The sequence below is a fragment of the Protomyctophum parallelum genome (assembly GCF_964188405.1).
Source record: "Protomyctophum parallelum genome assembly, chromosome: 1".
In the NCBI taxonomy this organism is placed as follows: domain Eukaryota; kingdom Metazoa; phylum Chordata; class Actinopteri; order Myctophiformes; family Myctophidae; genus Protomyctophum; species Protomyctophum parallelum.
The window spans coordinates 22,031,168-22,048,580 of NC_139697.1; the positions used below are offsets into that span (position 1 = coordinate 22,031,168).

The 17,413-nt window shown below is 45.0% G+C and overlaps 1 protein-coding gene across 3 annotated transcripts in view; it reads left to right on the top strand.

The window, feature by feature from the left end:
- LOC310858054 (serine/threonine-protein phosphatase 6 regulatory ankyrin repeat subunit A-like) overlaps positions 1–17,413 on the top strand; it is a 68,086-nt gene that overhangs the window by 16,503 nt on the left and 34,170 nt on the right. For 2 of the 3 annotated variants that reach the window (XM_083764106.1, XM_083764107.1), the window contains exons 2-6: positions 5,616–5,699; positions 9,403–9,481; positions 12,188–12,258; positions 14,911–15,111; positions 16,660–16,747. In XM_083764106.1, coding sequence (XP_083620232.1) covers positions 5,616–5,699; positions 9,403–9,481; positions 12,188–12,258; positions 14,911–15,111; positions 16,660–16,747 — 523 coding nt within the window. Of the gene's footprint in view, positions 1–244; positions 570–5,615; positions 5,700–9,402; positions 9,482–12,187; positions 12,259–14,910; positions 15,112–16,659; positions 16,748–17,413 lie in introns of those variants that run through there. The other variant, XM_083764105.1, reaches the window with a different exon arrangement.

The window sequence follows — 17,413 nt, forward strand, 5'->3', positions numbered from 1 at the left end:
GCATACTGCCACCATTAACGCAAAGGAATCCCCTGCTGCCGCCGTGCCAGAGAGAGCGTGTGCGCTTCCAAGAGGAGAGAAGAGATCGGTTGACACGTAACCACAGCAACGACCGGGGACGGAACCTGCTCTTTTCCACCAGGATCGTAGCTCTTAATACGAGCAAAAGAATGTGTTTCTGAACGGAACGGAATGTGTTCTTCTCTGAGGTTTTATTGCCCCGCTGCGGCGTTCCTGAATTGTGCACATATGTGAGGGGGGGGGGGAGAGTGCAGTGTGTTTGTTGCGTGCGTGCGTATGCATGCGCATGTGCGCGGGGAGGAGGAGGAGAGCGATCGGTTCCGTGGTGTGGTGCGCGGCGGCGGCGCCTTGTTTTTCTTTTCGCCCCGATGCGGTCGGAGCGGGCGAGCCGTGTGTGCATCGTGGTGCTGGAGGAGGTGGAGGAGGACGAGCCCTCTTCGTCACCGCCACCACCAGCCCTCCCTCGCCCCCCCGGCTCCTCTCCTCCTCCGCCACAGGACCACAGGTCGCCTCACGCCTCTCGCAGGGCCGGCGCTCAGGAAGACAAGGTGAGGAGGAGGAGGAGGAGGAGGACGGGCCCCCATGGTCGACCTGTATAGGTTCTCTCTCTGTCCCATTTGGATTATTATATAGCCCGTTCTGACCTGAGATCAGATTCTAAAAAAAATTCTTCTATACATCCTGACAGTTTTCTGAAAAAGCCTATGTTTCCATGTCGGTCGCTCTTCGTTTTTTTTAGAAAATAGCAGACCTACAAGCTCGTAGCGCGCCACTCGGTGGCGCGCTATGAGCTTGTAGATCTGCTATTTTTCAATAGCCCAGAATGCGATAGATGGGGCTTGAAGATAAATCTGTCACTGTGTGTCCGCTTGAGTTTATCGAGACAGTGTTGCCCGGGGCGTTATTATTAGTTTGAAGTACCTTTTTGGACCAGAACACAGCCTTTCTAAAGCATGCCTTAAGGGGACATTACAGCGCTATGGTGAAGGACATAACAAGCCACTCTGTTGTGATGTTGTCCTGTTTAGCTATAGTGACTGTTCACCAAAAAAAAAAAAAAAAAGACGGATGACCTGTGACACAGTGAATATAGATAGCACCGACATAATCGCCACTATATTAGCCTCGTCCTATATGAGATGACGGGCCTCTTTGTAATAGAAGCGGTCCCCAGCATGGCCTCTCTCACGTCGTCCCAATAACAATGACGTATTGTGTGAGAGGTGTGCGAACGCAATTTCCCTGCCCACAGAAATATGATGAGGAGGCTTTTCATCCTATGAAAAAAAAAAAAAAAACAGAGAAAAAATAAGACGCTTCTCTTTGAAGTGTACACCACCAAGGCAGGGGGCGGGGCGGGGGTGGGGTGGCAGTATTAGAGAGAGAAGATGGGACAGCTCTGATGACAGGATCAGAGCTGTCGGTTCATGTCTAGTCCTCCTAGTCTGCACACCTGCAGTTCAGTGCAGTATACCTCCATTGGTAAATAAAGCTGAGATCCGGAACTTTTACATTTTGAAGGAACGAAACATTATTTCAAGTTCAACCAAACTGTACTGGTGGAGTAGCCTACTATACTTCTATATGACTATCACATCTGTAGTGGTCCTCCTACTCTTCCATTGAGACCCTTTTAGACCAGTAGGTAGGACGGTGGTTGAGGTTCCCCAGCTTTCCAGGTCGACACCCAAAAGAGAGATTAAGACGTTTTGCCCCGGGATCCAAACTAGTGAAAATAACAGATCTATACGCTTGCAACGAGTCCCTTCGCAATGTGGTGCGAGCTTGTAGATCTGTTTGCTCGTTTTTAAAAAAGAAAATTTTTATGTTTTTATTTTAAAACTAATCTTTTGAAATGTATGTATTTTTTGAATGTTGGAACATACAATTTGATCTTTGCTCGAGTCGTGAGTGACCCGTGAAAATTGGCAGTGGCAAAGTCGGACCTCCCATTAGTCACACCCGTGCTGCGGGTTACAAATCACCCGTGCTGCGGGTTACAAATCACCCGTTGCTTAAGTTACTGTGAGGATAGTGTTAGTGACGGTTGGACTAACAACAGGAGGTCGGACCAATGCCACGCTGCCCCATACTTTATGGCTGTTCTACCGTCCCCCAGAGTTAGATAGTGTCCAAGTGTCCTTGAGCAAGACTCTGAACCCCTAATTGCTCCCGAAGTGCAGGTTGGTGCCTTGCATGGTTTCCTCCTCCACCATCGGGGTGTGAATGTGTGTGTGTGAATGAGTGAATGTAATGCACAATCTATGTAAAAGCGCCTCAGATAAAAGCGCCATATAAATGCACCATTTACCATTTAAGTCCAGTTGTACAGCCAGAAGCTCCGTCTCGAGTGTGCAGTAGATGTTTGGCCACTCATGTAGGGCTATAGGACCTAAAAATGAACCGACGGATTGCAGCTTTAATGAAATAGGCTGTAGGCATTAGGCAGATACCAACATGCCTCTCTGCTCTACTTATATTTAAGTGCTTTGTGATTGGACAGGACAGAACAGGGGTAGCTAATAGGGCCGCTATGCTATCTGCAAGATATTATGGGACGACAACCCATTCCAATGAAGGCCCCAATTGGGTGGCATTTGGTCATATAGAGCCAGTAGCAGAATAAATGTAGAACTTGTATATTATCTACATCGCCAAAGAAGGAGTCGCATCAATATAACCGGTCGAAGCATAGAGAAACATTAGGATATGGAGCGAATGGATGACATCTCTCTATCCAGTAGTAAGTTGAGGGTCCGGTTTACAGTATGTGTGCAATATGGAGAGCTGCGTGGCACCACTGGATGTCGTGTTTCTAGAAAGTCATTTCTACATAGTGTGGCTTTCCGTTTCATTGATGTATGTTTATAAATGCAACTTAATGTTATCAGTTGTCACCAAATTTCCCCTGCTTGCGTCAGTTGTCATTTTACATAAATTGTGCCTCTCTTTAGTTTTACACACACACACACACGCACAGTCGCACACACACACACACACACACACACACACACACACACACACACACACACACACACACACACACACACACACACACAGCTTTGTGTTATCCTACATCCATCCATCCCAAATTGCAGAGGTTGACAGGGGCATTATCCCGCTTATTGCACGGCTACTTAATACATAGATTAATACGTTGACCCAAAATTAGGTATTTCCTTGCTTACGGTAATGAAAGTGTCGCGCTGGCTGCATCTGAAAAGAAGGAAGGAAGTTGATCAAATCATACTATAATTCACTCAATGTCTGTCTGAGTGAGTGAAAGAGTGTCTGTCTGAAACACTGTCGTAGCTCCTCAATGCCTGCACCAATCGCTCCGACCTTTCGCACAGGCATTGACCATAATATTACGGAGGTCTTAACAAAGCCCCTTTTTTCACTCAAGTATTGCAAGTATTTTTCTCTCGGAAACCGTTGGAGCTACAGTTACAACACTTGGAGGGGAGGTTCATGATAATTATTAAAACTAGACATGTACGTGCCCGTCGGCCACCGGCATACTTGAGAACGATGCAACTTTGGAACCTGGAGATCTCTGTTGTATCTGCCTGTATCTGAAGAGGGTGTGACTGACTGTGAAAAGTGGACTGGTCAAGTAATCAATTCTCAGGTGTGGGGTTGCCATGGCAATCAATTGGCTGAGGCAGAGGCTGGAAATTGCACAGGTGATTGGATTTAGGCTGATTAGGCCCACTGGCAGAGCCTAAGCAGAGCCGACCGACTCGATACCGGGCACTGACTGCACTCCCTTGCTCTTCTACCTACAGTTTTTGTGCAAATCTCACGAAAAACTGTACACATAATCTCTGGACCTATCCGATTAAACCACTACAGGCATAATTTTCATAGTCTCGTTCGGCTGTATCGTTCGGCTGTAATCCAAATTTAGTGGGAGGGGCCTGTTTTACAAATAACTACACAAATCACCAACGGAATGTCCAATCCACCCCAAATTTCATTCACATGTCGAGGGTGGTTTAATCAATGGTGAACCAAAAGCAATTCCATTGTCATCCATAGGGGGTGCCGCGAATTCGGAAAAACATGCTTTTTGGCTGATAAATCTGCTATGTTTGCCATAGTGTAGCCTACAGTACGTGCGCTATAGCGAGACAGGACAATTCCCTGCTAATCAGTAATGTGATCTATTACATCGCATTACCCACACTGTACATCATTTGGTGTTCATATATTCAGAACGGGTAAGGTCTAGTAGAATCAATTTCCGGGTACCGCATCGTCTATTTCTCGCTTCAAATGTTTTCAAAAACATTTTTGAGAGCAATGTTTAGCCGTAAATTGCATTGTGTGTGTGTTTACATGGCTGTCATGTTGGAAACGGCAGTAAATCAAGAGGGGCGCAGCAGGTGCTCCGAGGCTTTGATTAGGCTGTTATAGAACGGAGCGGGCTGTTATCATGTCAAGAAATAACACACCGCTGAATTCAGCGATTGACCAATCAGAATCAAGCATTCAACCAAGCCGTGTAATAAGGTCACTTGTACAGGTCATCTTCTACTAGACCGAAAAGTAAATCGTCCAACATAAAATGATAGCTAAAACTACCGTTTTAAATGTAATACTTTTTTGTAACTTTCTGGGGCTGTGCGATTTAAACAAAATCATAACCTCCATTTTTATATACCAAATACTACTATGAATATGACTATGGGCTCAGTGATCACACAACAGTTAAAACAGCACATTATAACTAAGTAAACAGTGCTTTAATTTAGCATTTAGACCAGAAGACAAGAGTCTTCTGGTCATATTCAGGTGTCTTATCAGATATCTCGTGTTGTGTTTATAGACAGTCGCTCTCCTCTGCCCTTCTCAAACGATCAGTGAACCTGAAATCCACCTGCCTGAAAGTTTTATTTACCTGGGCAACCCTTAGTGTTGACGGCGACGCCTGCCAAAACATTAAGATCTCTTTATATCTTTCAAGACCTTTTGACTGGACTGTCTCTCCCTATACCAACTTTTACTACTCTTACATTAGCGGCTGGTTTCACACCTGCTGGCAACACGAGCTCACAGGCTTACCTCCATACACCACACACACACACACACACACACACACACACACACACACACACACACACACACACACACACACACACACACACACACACACTGATATTACTGTGTGTGTGTGTTAGAATCTCTGTTTTACAATGATAAAATGTGCATATTAGGAATGTGACTTGGCAGGTACCTCTCAACACAGATTATTCTCTTAACGGATACGAACCAAGGCCAAATATAAACCTTTGTAAGACAATACAACACACGACTACAAAGCCTGTGTCTGGTCAATTCGTATCGTCCACAATGTACAGTAGTGTACATTTGTAAGACACTACAGCTGCGCCTCTCATAAACTCTAGCCATTTGGCGCCACTGTGGCCACGTCACATTCTTGGCTTATGGTACTTGCGTGGGAATGTCTAATTACGGCGTTTGTTATGTTAATGTTACGTGCCACACGCACACACACACACACACACACACACAGTCACACACACACACACACACACACAACTTAAACAGCTGTTGTTTTGTTTCTGTAGCCGTCTCTGCTGAGAGCCATCTTCAACGTGGACACCGATGAAGTCCGCAACCTCATATTCCAGAAAGAGGATGTCAACATACAGGTACAATCACACTCCTCTTCACTAGTTCTTAACTCATTTACCACCCATAGCGCCTTTTCACGCCTTTTTAATATAAATTGATTTACGGTCCTGTACGCTGCGTGCTCATAACACTCCAGTTCGGGTGTGATGGAAAGTAAAAATGAAAATCGCGCTGGCTTAATGCTGTCTATGGGGACGCAGATTTTACAATCATAATATCTCGGATTCTTCTTTTTGGGTCAAAACAGTCTTGATTTGCGGCTCATTGCTCTAACCATATGATTCTCCGTTACAAAAAGTAATGTTTTGGGTGGATTGAAATAAATGACAATCACGGGACTTGTTATAAATAGCTGGGATGTTTACTGCCCGATTCTCTGTTTCTGAGTGAATTAAACAGCTTTCAGAATAAGATGCTTTGCCTATTAAATGACTGGATGGCACTCTGAGCCAACCACCAGATGGGAGGAAATGAGGGAAATGAGCTATCACACGAATAGATGAAATTACATACCTAGGTTCCATCCTGGAGGCAAATCTTTCCGGTGATAAAATGGCCACCAACGTAATCAAACAATTCAACCAAAGAACAAGATTCCTATACAGGATCTCCTCACTAGTCAACAAAAACACCTTGAAGTCCCTAACAGGGGCCCTCGTACAAGGTTTCTTCGACTATGCATGCACATCCTGGTACCACAGCACCTCAAAGGCCCTTAAAACAAGGCTCCAGACTTCCCAAAACAAACTGGTCTGGCTACTACTTGGTCTCACTCCCACCTCACCCCTGCCCACTTTGACAGGCTGGAATGGCTTAGGGTTGACGTCAGAGTACGACAGAGACATGGGTCTGGTCCACAAGATTCGATACACCACCAAGTTACTCATGTACCTGTCTAAATACTTTCTTAATGTCAAAGAAGTACACACCCACAACACCAGAGGGAGTTCAACAAACCATGTGCAACCCAGATTCGGCACAAACAAGGGACTAAATTCATTTCGCTCCTATGCCACAAAAATGTGGAACACCCTACCAACAATCATTAAGACATGCAAATCCCTTAACTCCTTCAAAACTGCTCTCAAAGGGCACCTACGGACAGCTGCAATTCAAAACTGGCCCCCGTAAAATCTGAATCCTCCACCCACCCCTTTTGCCCCTCACTGTATATTTACCTCCTATGATGATTTCCTGTTTTGACTATATAGTTGTCTCTAAATGTTTTGATGAATTGAAAATGGTGGGGCCTATTGTAAACAAGTGTAATGCTTTATGGTGTCGTCCACTCACAGTTAACAGTTTTTGTATTGGCATTATATTATGTTATGTTATACTTTAGCGAATGAAAATTAGCAGGTCTACAAGCTCATAGGTCTTGGGGGTGGGGAGAGGGGAATGGAAACAAAGCTCATATCTACAAGCTATGAGCTTTTATCGTGAAAATGTGATGCAAATCCTTGAATATATACTGTATATTCGTTTTTAACTCAAATCTTTGCTTCTGGGGAGGTCCCTGGAACAACATATTTTCAGATGGGGGGTCTGCGGCCAAATACAGATAATTTTGGAGGTCCTTGACATGGAAAAGGTTGAGCACCACTGACATAGAAACATAGTTTTTTTTCCAGAAAACTGTTCATTTAGATAGCTGAGCAATCGGCCTGCTATCGATCTGGTCTCCCAACGACTTATTGACCCGAGTAAGAGTGCCTTTCCGATAGCATCCTAACTATACATCGCTCTCCGTCTGTCTCGTAGAACTGACCAGCATGGCCAGGAACCATGGACAACACAAGACATGGTACAGACACCATGGTGCTTGTATAGGAACCATGGACAACACACGTATGCCAATATTCACCTATAAAATGGCACGCCCAAAACAAGGGTGTGTCAGGGTTAAAGTGGATAAAGACACAGCTTTCTCCCATTATATTCCTACATATGCCTACATTTTGTTTCCTCGCCACAGCCCCCGAACGTGTTTCGACGTCTCTTTATCTGTGCATCGGAAATCACAAAGTATTTCACTGCCCAATCCGGTGCTCGTGAGAGGAATATGGTTTGTGTGACAATCCGGCGATAAATAAACACTTTTGACATTATGAGAGTGTTGACGAAGGTATACACACGGACACGCGGGATTAGTACAACAGGACACTACAGTACTGTATACAGCACACTACAGTACTGTACAGCACACTACAGTACTGTACTGTACAGCACACTACAGTACTGTACTGTACAGCACAGTGCACTCACGCTGCATTAGGCCACTGACAAAGCTGCACATCATCACTTAATTTTGAGGAAGTAGGCTAGGTGACGGAGCCCTCCCCCCCCCCCCCTCCCTCTCACTCGCTCCCTCTCTCTCTCTCTCTCTCTCTCTCTCTCTCTGTATAATAATGCTGGGGTCATCGCACTTCATCTTCCCAGAGTCAGCAACACTGGCCTAGGCCAATCACAGATGATTTAGTGCTCACATGACACTGTTTATAGCCCCACTCTGCTTGATTGCCTTCTACTGCAGTTCAATGAGAGAATGGGATTGGGGCTGGGACCACATATCTTATAAACTCTCCTCTAGATACTGTATGAGCCTTTAATTCTACCAGTCTATAGAGTAATGTCAGTATGGCCCATATTCTAACGGTTGATGAGGTGTATTTAATGCAGTGATAACGCATGAATCCGTTTCCAGCAGGTGTGTGAAATCAGCTAATGTTCGGTTCACATGTTGCGGACCTGAAATGACTATTTGTCAACTTCCTTGGTCAAGTATAACAATAAAACCCCATAATAATGATAGAGGGCTGGAAAGTGTAAGATAGGAGGAGGAGATAACGGATGAAGGGATGTGTCCCCCTTGAGTCTCTGGGTGTCCTGTTTCCTCTGGCCTTAGAAAGGCGAAAAAAGGGCACTTTTTTGTTGTTTTTCTTCTTTCAAATGTTTTTTTTTTCTGCCCAGAATATGTGTTTACTGTCATGATTTGTCAACTCGGCTGTTGGCTTTGTCCGAGGCTTTAAAGGTCTTTAAATAAATACTTTTTGAAACGTCTATGGGGAAAATGAATGGGCAGGTATTTCCTGGTGCCTCGTCGTTCTGACAGGGGGCGAGACTGCGATGCTCTATACAGTGGGTTAAAGATGTTAAAGGTTTTATGACATTCATTTTCATTTATTTTTCTTTTTCTTTTAGGTTTTATGACCTCAATTACACCCAAAAAACCTGAACTTTGAACATTCAGTGGATTTTCTGTGGTCTGAAGTTTTCTTTGGGGTTTGGAAGCCTTTTGAGCTACAATGAAAACGGGCAACACAGTGAAACAGTGACATCTGCTGGCAAATCCCATTGACATATATGGGATTTGCAGGGTCTTACATCACTTACTGCCGGCACATCAGAGCACCTGTTTGAGCCAGAAAACCCCAGATCACAGAAAATCTACTGAATGTTAAAAGTTCATGTTTTTTGGGTGCAATTGAGATTAGAAAACCTAAAAAAAACAAGAACAATTCCAAAACCTTTTTTTTAATGTCACAATCCCTTTAAGTGTGTGTGTGTGTGTGTGTGTGTGTGTGTGTGTGTGTGTGTGTGTGTGTGTGTGTGTGTGTGTGTGTGTGTGTGTGTGTGTGTGTGTGTGTGTGTGTGTGTGTGTGTGTGTGTGTGTGTGTGTGTGTGTGTGTGTGTGTGTGTGTGTGTGTGCTCTACGAACAGGACAATGAGAAGCGGACCCCACTGCATGCCGCTGCCTACCTGGGAGACGCAGAGATCATTGAGCTGCTCATCCTCTCAGGTAAACGACAACGCACGGTGTGAGCCTGACACGCTGTTGGAAACGACCTGTCCCTACATTCATTTATTCCTCCTTATACCGGCCTCTTATTGTGCTACTTCGGAAGCTATCCATCCATCCATGCATTGTAGTTTTTATTTTGACTTGAATAGTTTTCATTTAGTTTTAGTCACCTGGAATGTTTTAGTGTTGCTCTAGTTTTAGTCGACTAAATATCAGATTAAGTCGACTAAAATGTATTTTGGCAGGCCCTGATGCCGTCGTAATGGCTGATTTTTACCCTTGCTGAAATTAGCGATCTACGAGCTCACAACGTCGCGCTGCGATGCGTGGTGAGCTTGTAGATCTGCTACATTTTAGTCTAGTTGTTATTTGTTGACAATTGTTTCCATTATTTTTTGTCAGTGAAAAAAGGTAGTCAACGAACATTTTTTCTCATAGTATTAGTCGACGAAATCAACACTGATGCATCGATTTATTCATCACTCCAAATTCTAGTATACTTCTGACTTCTGTTGGAACGATTCCATTCATCCATTCATTTCACTATACAATAAAAAAAAACCCACCCCAGACAGTTTTTTAAGGTACCTGATTCAGTATTTAGATATTTCACCAGTCACCAGAAAAAAGAACGGGTATTTTCGATGAGATCAATAGATACAGATGGCGTGAGAGGGTGATGTACAGTACATGTGTGCCAATGAAAAGCAATAGCAGGAGGGCACGGTGGCACAGTCGGTAGGGCTGTCGCCTCACAGCTAGAAGGCACTGGGTTCGATTCTCGCTGGGGATGCTGTGGGTTGGCGAAAGGGCCTTTCTGTGTGAGTTTTTGTGAGTTTGCAACTTTGCATGTTCTCCCCGTGTCCCCTAGGGTAGGTAGGTACCCTCACAAAAAAACATGCAGTAATCCTGGTCTCTAAACTACCTCACCCTGGCCAGCCGTGGCGCCTGATGGAGGGGAAAGGAACTGGTCAGTCCGCTGCCCCCCCCCCCCCCCAGGTTGGCAGAGGTGTGTAGTAGTAGCGCCCAGGATTACATTAGATAATTGACACTGGGTGAAAAAATTGGTTAAAAATGTAATAGCAGCAATACCACTGATGCAACTGCTACCTTTCTCCTGGGGTTACAAAACTCTCCGCCTCCCTGAACCTGATCAGCTGACTTCACAGAAAGGCCATGCTGTCATGAAACACACAACACACGTGGTGGTGGTGGTGGTGGTGTGTGTGTGTTGTGTACAGCATGTTTAACATTCCTCGGTAACATGAAGGAGCAGCAACAGGTGCTCTGTCGGGGGGCTATTTTAGCCCCCCGACAGACGTGCCACAAAAGGATCATGGGATATTTACATACGCGACCAGGCACCCGATGGCTCTTTGGAGTCTCGTGTCCCAGAAGAACATCCTTCTAATTATGTTAGTGTTGATTTTGTCGACAAAAAATGTTCGTAGACCACCTTTTTTTCACGGACTAAATGAAAACTAAGCATGATGACTAAAGGCTCATACATAGTCTGGGTTTTCGGTGGTTAGGTGTCGGTGACCACCGAACTACAACATGACGTCACGAGCCGCGGTGAAGAGCAAACCACCGCCACCGCTCCAGCCCTTCTCTCTGTTTTTACTCACCACCGCTCAACGTTATTTCGCGGTGGTCAGCTCACCACCGAAAATCCAGACTATGAATAGGCCTTAAAGCGAAGACAAAATATTTTGACAATTTTGTCAACCAATAAAAACTAGACTAAATGTTAGGAAGGGACTATAGTGGACAAGAGATCCAGTATAAATCATTTTGCACTTATTGCACTTGTATGCTGACGCGTTGTGAGCTTGTAGATCAGCTATTTTCAGCAAGTGTGTCATTACGAGGAAATCTTTGCTTCTGGCGGGTGCCTGGAACAACATGTTTTCCGATGGGGGTCCGCGGCCATACAGTACATATAATTCCGGGGTCCTTGACATGAAATGGTTTGAGAACCACTGATATAGAAACATAGGTTTTTCAGAAAACTGTCAGGATTTAGAAGACATTTGTAGAATCGTCCTCGGCTCTAAATGGGTTAAAGCAGGGGTGCCCGCACTTTTTTTGACTTGAGATCTACTTTCAAACTGACCAGCTCAACAAGATCTACCCACCCAACAAATATTATCCCATTGCTGAAAATTAAAAAATGTACCTGAAGGGGCTTTCGAATAGAGTATGCTGGCGTTACATAATAAGACAAACACACTCGGAATGGGAAATAGAGGGGGAATTGGTATTTTGTTTTGTTTTGTAACCTTTTTAAATGCTGATGTACTGATGGTTGTACATACTGATGTTTGTGAACAGCATTGTGGGTTTGAGCTATTTGATGTCAATCAATGAAGTCACCTTATTTCAAGTGGCCTTTTTTCATGACTTCCCTTTAACCGCTAAAGGGAAGTCATGACTTATTTCTGTACCGCTTTCCAAAACAAGATACATCGCAGTTGACATTTTTCTGTCAATGACTGGTGTGATATCTGAGTTAAATATACTATTCTTTGTATTCTGTCTGCCCTGCCCCCACCCCCAACACACACACACACACGCACACACACACACACACACACACACACACACACACACACACACACACACACACACACACACACACACACACACACACTAATCTCTCTTCTCTGTGTGTCTTTCTCCATACTGTCCCCACCCATGCAGGAGCCAGAGTTAATGCCAAAGATAACAAGTGGCTGACTCCTCTCCACCGAGCTGTTGCCTCTGGCAGTGAGGTAAAACACAAACGCTTGCACGCAGGTGCACACACACACACACACACACACACACACACACACACACACACACACACAGAATAATAAAACAAGGTCTATGTGGAGGGGGAAACATTTCTATTGGCTAGTCTCAATATGGCCTCTAAAATGTTCTAGTATGGAATTTCATGTTCATGGGGATAGATTTTGTACAACAGTAATGTGTTATACGGTGTCATAAAAGAAATGTGCAGCTCAAATCTGATTGGTTGATAGCCATGGCACAATAACCATATACCTCAGCTATGAAATGTTACTGCTTGTTTGCCTGGTTTGTGGATAGATGACAATAAAAAGTGTAAAAAACAAAACAAAGGGATGCCTGATTTCAGCAAGAAATGGTTCAACGCTGTTGATTTGAAATGCATCAGCTGTGGTGTATGCATCTGGAGAACTGCCCGACTGAGGGGCTTTAAACTACAATGTGCGTTTCAGCAACGACCCAGGGGAGTGACGCACGTACGGAGAGGCAAGTCGGTCAGACTGGCGGACCCGTGCTCCTCACAACAAGTTCGGAAACGTAACTTTGGTCGATTATTTCTCCCCTTTAATAATACCAATTGGTGGTGTATTTGATGTCGTTTTTATCATTGATTGGTCACCTTCACGACGAGGTACAGCCTGGTGAGGACCAGGCATTCGTGCAATGAGCAACGCAGCCAAACGTGTGGGTACTGTGTAGTGCCCCCCAAAACATTTGCCAAAATGGCAAAATGGTTGGAATTCGCCCTTGCTTTGAGTTGCCCAGTGGATTGGATGATTTCACTCCCACAGTAATATGGAGAATTCACACCCGTGTGAAGTGAGGGGCGCTAATATATTAAAGTCTAACTCATGTTGATTAGGTGATGTAATGGTGATGTAAAACAAACAGTGCCAACACAAACATTAAACGCCCTTAACAATAAAGCGACAATATGACGTAACGAGGGACATTATGACTTAAAATTTCCCTTCATTGTCAATGGCGTTTACAAAACCAACATTGAACTAAAGACAAACATTAAACCTGTGTATAGGAGGGGCTGGCGCCCCTCAAAAAACAACACAATATTGGCCATTTTTACACTTTATTAATATTACACTTTTACTTTCTTTGTTTATTTGGACAGGACAATGCATATTAATGGACGTCACATGGACGTAAATACCCCGGATATAGCACAGTTGCTAATTTTCATCCGCAGTCCTCGCAGGAAACGCAAAACGGAAAAACAGACAGGCAAACAGTGGAATACATTTACATAACATTACATAGGGAACACAGCATAAAAAATAAATACACCTAAAATAATCATGAATGGTTGCAGCTTTGGTTTTCAAGCAACCATTTTTTCAGATTGTATTTAAAAGAGGGAAATGTAGCACAATCCCTTATACGCAGAGGAAGGCCATTCCATGCTACACAACCCTGTACTGAGAGGACATTTTGGCCGAATGTTGTTTGCCGGTGCGGCACTTCGCAGTCTCCTCGAGTTGTTGCTCTGGTACTGATTCCCCTATCGGGCTTTCGTTTAATGAATTCACTTAGGGGGGGGGGGGTAGGGTCTTGTATATGGTCTGTGCCCGCGCCCCCTAAGTGAATTCCCTAACACTCAGTGTTAGGGAACTCAGTAGCGTGTGGAAGATCCATACACAGCCACAACACCTTGGCACCTCCTCCTCATGCTGGTCACCGACCTAGCCACATTTTGCTGTGGGATGGCAACCCATTCCTCAACCAGGATCTGTTGCAAGTCGGCCAAAGTGGTTCTGTTGGTCACTCTAGCACGTATACAGCACGCCCACGCTGATCCCACAAGTGATCAATTTGGTTGAGGTCTGGACTCACGGCAGGCCATTCCATCCTCTCCACTCCCAAGTTCTGGAGGATGGCGTTAGGTCCCTGATTCTGAAGATATGGGACTCCAAAATCTCATCCCGATATCTCACTGCATTGAGATCGCCTGTTCTCTGTCTTGCCTGTGAGAGAGATACCATGCCAAGCTGTTGTGGCTGTTTGTGTTCATTGATCTTCCACACGCTACTGTGTTTCCTAACCCCAAGTGTAAAGTGTATAACGTGTAACAATGGCCAAATATGTGTTGTTTTTTAAGTGGTTCAACCTGCCAATTATCTAATGTAATCCTGTTCGCTACACTTCCTCTGCCAACCTGGGGGGGGGGGGGCATTATTTCTCCCGGTTTTTGTACGGAACGGAAGGAATGGAAGGGGGGGGGGGGGGGGGCTTTCAGAGTAAATGCTGCCATATCTGCACAGCACCCCGAGCTGCTATTTTGAAAGAAATCCCGGCGCTGATTGTGTTTAATAAGGAGTGTGTCTGTCCCTGGCTGGGTCCCTGGGTCCCTGGCTGGGTCTGTCCGAGCACGAAAATAGCGTTTGGTTTGTTTTCACAACCAAGTCTCACTGTTACGCAGCCTATAACACACACACAAACACACATGTTTTCCGGGGGCTGTTTGTGTTTGTTGTATATTGCTGATTTTGTGTATTTTGTGACAAATTAGGACCTGCCTCTCAATTGTACTCGAGTTTAAATAAAAGTTCTGATAATGATGTGTGTGTGTGCGCGTGTGTGTATGTGTGTGTGTGTGTGTGTGTGTGTGTGTGCAGGATGCGGTGTCCGTGCTGCTGAAGCACAATGCCGACGTGAACGCCCGCGACAAGAACTGGCAGACCCCGCTCCACGTGGCGGCCTCTAACAAGGCGGTGGGCTGCGCCGAGGCCCTGGTCCGCCTGCTCAGCAACGTCAACGTGTCCGACAGGGCCGGGCGCACCGCCCTGCACCACGCCGCCTTCAGTGGACACACCGAGGTGGGTCCGTTTCCTGACCTTTTTTATTTTGAATGGGTTTGTTTTGTTGTTGTGGCTTTCGCCTTTATTTTGTTATAGAGGGACTAGCCTGGAACTCACCTATGCTTTCTATGGCATAGGCAGCTCCCGATAGGAGACTAATTACTTAGAACGACAGAGAGAGAGAGGAGTGTGTGTGTGTGTGTGTACATGTGTGCGTGTGTGTGTCAATTTAACAAAGGTGCAGACGATCAGAAAACGGCAGAGAGTGAGCGATGTTTGCGCTACTTTTCTTTCCTCCCTGGAAATAAAAACGTCTGGGTTTTCCGAACTTTCCGAGGCTATAGTATAGAGGGACAGTAGGCTGACAGGAAATGGGGAGAGAGATGGGAGGGGACGGTAAATGGTAAATGGTGCATTTATATAGCGCCTTTTATCCAAGGCGCTTTACATAGATTGTGCATTACATTCACCCATTCACACACACATTCATACGCCGGCGGCAGAAACCATGCAAGCCAGGCACCAACCAGCACATCGGGAGGAGCAATTTGGGGTTCAGAGTCTTGCTCAAGGACACTTTGACACTAACTCTGGGGGAGTCGAACAGGCAACCTCGCGGTTGCCATCCAGCCACTGCCAGACTGGATTCCCAGCCAGGGTGCCTGGACCACTGAGCCCACACACAGAAACAGTTTTGACATAATAATAATACTTTGGGAAATATTCAAATTGGCCCCTTACGCACGAGATCGGTATGGGCCAATCATGAGAAAAACAATCGGTGATCGGGTATCGGTCCCAAAAATCCTGATCGGAGCTTCCCTAACGTACGTCTCTGTCTAATAGGCCTAGTTTCTGTACTTGTCCTACTTCACATTTTCTCTGTTTTTTGTATTGAAAAGATTTCTGCCGCAGGATTAAATCCTCCTCGCCAGACTCAACACACACACACACACACACACACACACACACACACACACACCTTTACAATTGTGACCTTCACAAGTTCATGCTCGCAAGCCTGCAATCTCCTCTGTGCCTCCTATACGCCGTGCTAACTGTGGTAACTCTAAGTGTATATTAACCTTTCTTGGTATTCTTTCAAACCTGGTATTCATTTAGTATTGGCTTCTCTGAACCTTCTCAATGTTCTCGATGCGTTTGATTTCATAAGGGCACCCAGCTGAGCTTGCAAATTCAAAGATGAGATCTCACCAACATGACATCTTCTGAGACATCTTAACATGTTTTGCTTTCTTTCTGACCGTTCTATAGGGCCGATTCATACTCCTATTTTACCGCTGTTTCGGCGCTGTAGTGCCGAAATGATTTCGGCTGGTCTGAAATGTTCAGTAGCACCGAAGAGCCGACATTAGGACGGTACCCGAACCTCAAATGACATCACATTGTAGGCTCTACAGCGCCGAACCGACTTTTATTCAGCTCTAAAATAGGAGTATGAATCGGCCCTTAGCCATGCATCAGGAATTCAGGATATTCCTAATTAATCTCTCTCTCTCTCTCTCTCTCTCTCTCTCTCTCTCTCTCTCTCCGTGTGTGCTTTAGATGGTAAGACTGCTGTTGTCCAGAGGAGCGAACATCAATGCATTTGATAAGAAGGACAGGAGAGCCATTCACTGGGCAGCTTACATGGGTGAGACCGTCACGCATTGCAAACCTTAACGCTCAGGAAATGTCGCGGATGAATGCTAATGTGCCAGAGAGGGCATCAAGTAGTAACCCTTTAACTGTGTTAATAGGAAAATAACGTGGTCTCCCTGCAAACTTCACCTATGAATAGGAAGTTACTTTCTGTGCAGGTATTTTAAAGAAGCTGCACAAATTGCAAAGCCGTGTTCAGTGGCGAGGCCCCACTGTGCAGCTTTTTTCTTTTCTTTTTTTAAGTACATTTTATTCAAAGAGTTAGATCATGTGCAGTTTTCACAGAAAGAGAATACGACTCTTCGTTTTTTTTACATTTTCTCCCACAACTCCCTTCCCAGTCCTCCCCACCCACCCACCATCTTTCACTGTGCAGCTTTGAACTGGCCGCTTGTGTCCATTTCAACTTGCATGATATGGTGGCCGTCTTTCTCCTTTGGCCGTATGGAAGTAGCAATCTTTTATAAATACCTGAAGCATAAGTACACACAAGCTGCTGGTGCTACATAAGAACTGTGTTGCAGTCACTCAAAGATCTGTTGAAATGATAACGCTGTTTTCATCAGCTCTTCCCACCAGTGTTGTTTTTCGATTTTTAGTATTAGTCGTTGGGTGTGTTCGGAAATGCGCACCGGGAATGTGGTCAGTTTGTTGAGTG